This window comes from Daphnia carinata, chromosome 3 (genome assembly GCF_022539665.2).
Source record: "Daphnia carinata strain CSIRO-1 chromosome 3, CSIRO_AGI_Dcar_HiC_V3, whole genome shotgun sequence".
NCBI classification, from domain to species: domain Eukaryota; kingdom Metazoa; phylum Arthropoda; class Branchiopoda; order Diplostraca; family Daphniidae; genus Daphnia; species Daphnia carinata.
In genome coordinates, this window is record NC_081333.1 from 8,948,516 (window position 1) to 8,955,909 (window position 7,394).

Genomic DNA, 7,394 nt, shown 5'->3' on the forward strand with positions numbered 1-7,394 from the left:
TCGAGCCATGACCCAGTTCGCACCCAGCTCTTTTTCTACTTCTACGAAGAGAGAATAAAGACATAATGGTTTTATTTGCAATTTCATAAAACACTTTTGAAACATGAACATGATATTGACCATAGTACCAACATCAAACATAACACAATGATTATGTCTTCAAAAGCAATAAAATATAAGACTTTTTACTTTACTTTTATGTACACAAACTACATACAAATTCTACTAGAATTGTCGTGTAGCCCATATATCATTAGAACTGTAACATGTTTTTCAAATTTGAGTTGAAGCAGTTGCTCGTATATCCTCTGCAAGTATTTGCGTTGCCTCCGGTGCCTAAAACGTTTTCTTTTTAATAGATTTTAAAAATAGGATTACAAAAGACGCTTACTTATCAACGACAACACCGATTGCCTGTTCTACTGCTTTGGCATCCGTAGGATCGACATAGAGAGCAATCAACAACGACTGGATGACGGCAGCTGTTGCTTCAATAGCAACAATATCCACTTGCACCCGTGAATGGAAGTTTTGAAGGGTTGCTTGAATATGCTTAAGAATCTGGAAAAACTTATCAATAAATCTCAGTAGAATTCGAATCGAATAAAGCTGTTTACCTGTTTTTCGTAACGTTTCCTTGCGTGAACCGGAAGTTTTTCCTCGATTACAATGTGAAAGTTGACAACCGGATTACCCGCTATACCAAGCGAGCTAATCGCTGTTTGACTGCTGCAAGTTTCACTTAAGCTATTACTTCTGTTGGCACAATCTTGGCGCGTATATGAAGTTGAGCTATCGGTTGTATCACTGGCCGATTCAGCACAGTTCTTTAAGACGTCTATTAATTCACCTAATGCCATTTTCCTTTCCGTGTATCTATAAGTAAAAAATTAATCTCTGAGCTTCATTGGTATGCGGTATGTAAAATTCAACTTACCGATCTTTTTCCCACGTTTTCAACCTAGCTGATCCTGCTTCAGAATCCTTCAGAATTACTATATGAGGAACCTTTTTTTCTCTGCACCAAATCTGGGCTTCGTCCAAGCTCTGTAATACATAGTTTTTTTTAAACAAATCTATTATGTAACATGCTTTTGAACAAAACAAAATACTTGACAATGGTCTAATACGGTTGCGCGAACCCCGTTGTTCCACAAATCTTTAACTAACGATGCCTGTTCTTTGGTGTCAGGAAGATATCCCACCGTATAGATGGCCGCATACACGATCACGCGCTCTTCAAGCACCTCAGATTCTCTCAAGATCGTTGCAACTTTGTCCATATGAATCATACCCCCAACAACCGATGGTTGACTCACCGGCTCGCCATCTGCTTTACGTCGGACGATAAGTGGATTCTGAAAAGATTTTACCAGGGCATCGTAACGACCACCGGTTGCTAAAACATCGTCAATCTTGTTTCTGGAAGATTAATTGAATATTTAGAGATAATTATATTTAAAAAAACACAAAGAAAAACGAGTTTTACCTTTTCAGGTTTGTTTGGCAAACAAAGCGGAAGACCATACCGGAATGAGTATTATAATTTTGGAGTGCCGTGTCGATACGAATGCTAAAGGAGTTTCGTAATCCCATGCACTCGGCGTGGGTGACGATGGCATCAAGCTCATGCAGCGCTTGTTTTGCTAAACATGCTGCTTCTCCCTTCCGACTACTTAAATTTGTTAGCGCCGCTGTAACCTTGGCTACGCTTCCTTCCAATTCTAACAAATTCAAAAGCATGTCGACCGATTGGCGTGATATAGCTAATTTGGCTATTTTGTTTTGAACTTGTCCTTCGGATTTTGAGCGGCTTTTAAGAATCTGACAGAGTTCTGGACGCTTGTCTTCAGCGATCCCACAATGAATCAAAACAGCTTTTAGCAGTAAATGATGGCCCAGCTGAAGCGTTATTTTTCTCTCAATCTTCAAACGTTGATCACAGAACACTTCTGAAATTGCGGCCAAAACCTCTGCATCCGCAAGCGCTGAGGATGGCGTGGGCGTTACAATATCGAACACGAATTCCGCGCTAGACTTGGGGTGAAGGCCAACAAGTTTTCTTTCGCTATAAACGTAATCTGTGCAATAACGTTTTAGCCAAGTGATATTGGAGCGGGAGATAAAACGGGCAAAAGGGGTCTGAAGATCAGCTGCTAAAGTCTAGTAATATTAAATGAAATGGTAATAAGATCAGTGCTTGAATAAAGTTAGGAAGTAGAGAAAACATACCACTATGCTACCCGCATGATTCATCAAAAGAACTTGGGAAGACCCATGCTGTTGCGATTTGGCTCCCTTAGGTGATAATGCTGGGGTCTGTAAATCATAAAGTATAGTTTAGAATATGGTTGTTATTTATTGTTCTATTTTTGTCAGATTGGTTTTTGCATCAATTCTTGCCTTGAAGTAAATTGCTCCTCTCCGCTGACAGTGTTTAACAAAGACTTCTTGTAAAGTCTGGAAAATCCATGCCGTTTGTTGTAGTCCAGCTGAGGAAGTCATATCCATGTCATATACTAGATCTTCTGAGAGTGTCATTTTTTGTTGAAAACACGATGCCACCAAATGCTTGTATGATTTGCTCTGTGTGTTCGATAGCGTATGGCGGACCATCTCTTGTAGTTCAGCCTCTTCTAGTTGCGGGGGAGGTAAAATCGGAGATTGGAGCAGCTCTGTAGACGAAGGGCGTGCAGTTGGATTGTGGTTCAATAACCAATTGATCAACTGAACCTATGGGAATGAAAATTTGTAAAAATAACTATTCTCAAAATGCTGGTAGTTGTCAGTCTCACCTCTTTGCCGGTCAGGTGCTCTGAATGTGGTAGCACAATTTCTGGCAAGCGAAGAGAGCTCAGAACTTTTATTCTTTCCATACCAGTCATGAGTGGGGGATGACACATCTCAAAAAATATTATTCCCAAACTATAGATGTCAACTTTTTCGTTGTAGTTTGCTTTGCCTGCTGTACGCAAACCAGTTTAAGTACCTCGTGTTAATCACCCGTACTAAGTCAAATATTAAAACTATTAAATTACACTTACAGCTAGCTTTTAATTCAGGGGCAACATAAAGCGCAGTCCCAATTTGGCCTGTGAGCTGTCCCGAGTTTGAAGCAATTTCACTTGATTTGTCATTGGATAGTGCTATGTGAGGGCCACCGTCCAAAACATCAATGGTTACCACCGTAGGTAAGGTTGTAAGCGGACTAGATGTCGCCAAACCGAAATCTCCTATTTTTACACGATCTTCCGAGTCCAAAAATATATTGACCGGCTATCGACGAAACAAATTTAGTGGGAAGTAAATTTTCTTATTTAATAATATTTTTGGAAATACGTTCCACAGGTGACTCACCTTAAGATCGCGATGGATTATTCCTTGTTGATGGATGTATGCCAACCCTTCTACGATTTCACGGAATAATCTCCAGATTCGTGATTTATCACGGAAAAGGTCGGAATCGATTGCGGTCCTTAAGGTGCTTTTCTCACAATATTCCATTTGAATGTACATACTTTGAAGACTGCGACATGAAGAATTAGGTGCATCAACAGTGTCTTCTTCTTTTGAAGATTCCTCTTCTTCCGAAGAGGAGCTTTGTGAACCGTCTGTATCAAATTCAATTCCACCGGATGAACTCATTTCTTGGGGCTTGATAAACCACGGGCCTCTTGTCGGTGAAGAAGAATCCGAAAAGTCGGATTCGCCAGCATTTGCTGCTTTCATTCCATTAGGTTTTTGGTCACCCCGATTTTCAGTATGTCTGTTTAATAGTTATTTGAATATATTTAACGTAAAATAGCAAAATGTTTATGCTTATATAGATGATTACTCTGGGCGCGAAGGCGAATTATCGTGAACAGTTTCCAGCCATGAGTTGTAATAACGGACGATATTTTCGTGATTAAGCCGTGACAAAAGTTTTACTTCGCGTGTGATTTTTTTGTTGAGTTGCCGACTTTTGGCATCCAGTAAGATCCTTTTAATGGCATAAATGTTGCCATCGAGCTTGTTTCGGACTTTAAGAACATCTCCAAAACCACCAGAACCCAAAAATTGCAGCGTCTCAAACTCACTGAGTAACCTTGATGGGACATGAGGCAGATCCATTGCAGACGCTACAAGGGGAGCAACAGAGCGATATTCATCTGTTTCTCTGCTCTCCTCTTGTTCTTGGTTTTCACGAAATGCCGGTACCTTGAGAAATGCATGGGACAACAGGTCATCTATATTCAATCGATCCTTTTCCATATCGGACCCCATACATTTTCCAATGAAATCTCTAAGCAAAAGCGGCATAGATGAAGGGAGTTTCAAACGATCCCACCGATGAACGATGTTCCCCTAATAGGTTTCCAAACGAAAATTGTGGAGTAACGCAAAAAATATTAAAATAATTTTTACCTGATATAGAGTCCAAAGTAGAATTCCCAGTCGATGAATATCTCCTCTTTTCCCTCCTCTTCCAGGGGCTGAAGGATACATCGCTAGGGACGGTCGATCGTCTATTCCAACAAGGACGCATTAATGGAAGCTCACTGACGATACAGATGGCTTGATACAACTACCTTGAATGGAAAAAATTTCGTTGATCCTGGACTCAAGACTATAATCCCCGATTCGAATTTCCCCAACGTTATCCAAATAAATGCTGCTGTGACGAAGATTTTTATGCACGACGTTCGCTTTGTGTAGAACTTGAAGCGCTTGAAGAACGCTGCTGGTGATATGGCGCAAAATATCAACGCTAAGGCTTAGGCCTCTCTTAAATTGGAAAAAAAAACGTTAAACCAATTCGACGAGTGATTAATAACAAAAGTGACTCACACTGATAAAGAAATTCAGCGATAATCCAAGAACAAACTGCTCGGCAACATGGAGATAAAAACATTCTTCGTCTTCGGACATTTCCCATTTAAAGGCTAACAAGGGTACCAGGTATTGGTGTCGAATGTTACGTTGTAATAATCGGAACTCCTGTTCAACCAGCGATATTTGCTTGCGGCGAGATTCCGAGTTGGTACATGAAATCTGGGAACAGAATGAGATATGTGAAAAAAAAGATAGGACTTTTGTATGCCACGGCGTACCTGGTAGGTTGTAATAATCGCAGCTTCCTTAAGATTAGTTTCTACTGCAGCGCAAATATACCTGTTTGGCCGACATGTTCCCATACACGGTCCGCAATGGTAAACTCGACCTCCATCCCTGTTCGAAAAACACACTTTTTCCAGCTTTGGATGTTTGCACTGCCTTTGTTCTAAAGTTGTAGATTGTATGTTCAACTGTTCATTTTTGGTACTGGTCTGTGAAGAAGCAAAGTTGATTTCCAAAAATGGAAGTTGATTTGTATTTAAATTTGTTATTCTTCTAAGTTCACTTAACAAAGCTGGTTGCTTCTTTTGGATTTCTTCACAGAATGCAATGAGCTGTTGTTCATCTTCTTTCACTTGTCTGGTTCTTTCTTCTATGACAGATTTTTCTATTGTGTTTCGTTGTGTTGCCAACATTTCTTCATGAAACGACTGGAATCTTGGTTTCACATTTCTCTCTGCTAAAAATCTTTGAGCATGATCAGCCAAGTTAAAGGTAACTTCTTCCCCAACACCATCTTTGCACAGCTTTTCCAACTCAAGTTGCAGAGTTTCAATATCTCTTGATGAGATGCCTTGCCCATTCTCTAATTTTATCGAAGGTTGGGATTGAGGATAATCACTAAAGAACTTGACACGTAACTGAACTGTTGCATGTACTTCATCTTGGGAAAGTCCTTTCTGAGGTTTCAATAACAAAATGAATTCTGGGGGGATCCATTCATCATTGCTCAGAGACAAACTCACAGCAACAAAATCACTTGTAAAAATAGCCTATGTTAAAAAATATACATATATAATATGGGGAACAGACTCTTTATGCTGTGTTATGTATGCATACTTGTAGAGCTTGTATCTCATTTCTTTGCCTAACTTCTGGGGAATCTTCTTCTTCAACAATCATTGCACTAAACAGATGCAAGTTTACCCAAAACGCATTACGTTTTTGTCAAAATGTTTTTATTATACGTAATTTTTAAAATTCCTTAAGTAGGATAATTGTAATGAAGCCCGTGGTAATGTGTTGAATCGTACGACTGCTTGGGAACCAGTCAAAAGAAGGACATAAACATTCAAGCAGAAGGTATGCGCGTCAAGCTACCCGTTGGCAAAACACTAAACTAAGGAAGCCTCTTCTCAATGAGGTGGTTTCGCAAGGGACAGTGCCGTCTGCCGTGTGCCGTCTCCCGTCTGCAGACTGCCGTTATGTGCGACGGTCTGTAAACTGTACAGTGTAAACTGGTAAAAACTACTAAACTGATAAATTGGAACAAGACTGAAACCTGTAAGTGTGTAACTTTGTTTCGAAAATTCACAAGCCAATGCAAGCAAATTGCCGACCAAAGAATAATGTCATATGAACTTATTGTAGTTCAGCAAAAGAAAAATTCTCATTCCCACCAACAAACAAATAACATTGTATAAAAGGCACATCCTGCAATCTCTTTTGCTATGGATTCGTTAACGTTATCAACGTAAGCGTATTGTGCTTTACACCCTTGTATTTTTGTTTCTCGAAATTGTGATGTTTTTCGTTTTATTTGTAGGGCAAAAATTGCTAATGGAGCAATAGTTTGTTGTGAGTGTGACCTACAAGGTGATATTACCATAGGATCTCGAACAGTTATTCACCCCAGAGCCAAAATTATAGCATTATCTGGTCCAATCATTATTGGAGAGAACAACATCATAGAAGAGCAAGTTCAGATAATAAACAGGTAATAATTAATTACAGTTTTTTTATATTTTTTTCCTCATTTTCTCTCATGAAGCTGTGAAACTGCCATGATAATTGGGAACAACAATGTGTTTGAAGTTGATTGTCATGTGGAATCAAAGTTCATTGGAGACAATAACATAGTTGAGTCAAAAGGTAGTAAAAAAAATGTTTACCAACTGTCTTTCCCAATGCAAGTTGTTCTGTTTTAGCATTTGTTGGAAGACAAACATCTCTGAGTAATGGTTGTGTAATTGGAGCCAAATGTGAAGTCCTTGTTGCAGAGACTCTTCAAGAAGGTTCCCTCTTTTATGGTGCGGGTTCTGATGTTAAAAGGAGGGTGCAATCAGATAAACCTTCGGTAGTCACATTTGATTCCTTTTGATCTAACCGGACATTCAACCGAAAATTTTTTTTATTTGTAGGCCCAGGGTGCCCAAATTGAATTTCTTTCGAAAGTATTACCCAACTATCATCGCATTAGAAAACCACTCGCCTAGGCTGCCTATGAATGTACGAGAAAATTAATTCCAAATCCTTTACTGCACTATAACCTTTTTATGAGACTTCGTCACTGGAAT

At 39.4% G+C, this 7,394-nt stretch overlaps 2 protein-coding genes across 3 annotated transcripts; one reads left to right on the plus strand and one right to left on the minus strand.

Annotated features, from left to right (window-relative positions):
• Window positions 1–57: 57 nt before the first annotated feature.
• On the minus strand, window positions 58–6,116 carry LOC130685507 (eIF-2-alpha kinase GCN2-like). Of its 2 annotated transcripts, none has more exons than XM_057508809.2 (17): window positions 5,938–6,116; window positions 5,094–5,870; window positions 4,831–5,034; window positions 4,572–4,767; window positions 4,408–4,508; window positions 3,836–4,347; window positions 3,358–3,766; window positions 3,045–3,276; window positions 2,796–2,962; window positions 2,404–2,733; window positions 2,233–2,319; window positions 1,490–2,163; window positions 1,113–1,422; window positions 938–1,047; window positions 618–876; window positions 392–561; window positions 58–336 (listed from the first exon to the last, which is right to left on the minus strand). In XM_057508809.2, exons 1-17 carry the CDS (start codon window positions 5,998–6,000, stop codon window positions 210–212), a joined length of 4,728 nt encoding a protein of 1,575 aa, XP_057364792.2. In that variant the 5' UTR covers window positions 6,001–6,116; the 3' UTR covers window positions 58–209. The 2 variants fall into 2 exon arrangements, with proteins under 2 accessions (XP_057364792.2, XP_057364791.1); XM_057508808.2 differs by having other exon boundaries at window positions 2,796–2,965; window positions 5,938–6,115.
• A 298-nt stretch (window positions 6,117–6,414) lies between these two features.
• LOC130685560 (dynactin subunit 6-like) lies at window positions 6,415–7,360 on the plus strand. The gene is made up of 5 exons (XM_057508875.2): window positions 6,415–6,571; window positions 6,644–6,814; window positions 6,869–6,969; window positions 7,026–7,174; window positions 7,239–7,360. The coding sequence occupies exons 1-5, from the start codon at window positions 6,549–6,551 to the stop codon at window positions 7,311–7,313; spliced, it is 519 nt and encodes a 172-aa protein (XP_057364858.1). The 5' UTR covers window positions 6,415–6,548; the 3' UTR covers window positions 7,314–7,360.
• The last annotated feature ends 34 nt before the right edge of the window (window positions 7,361–7,394 follow it).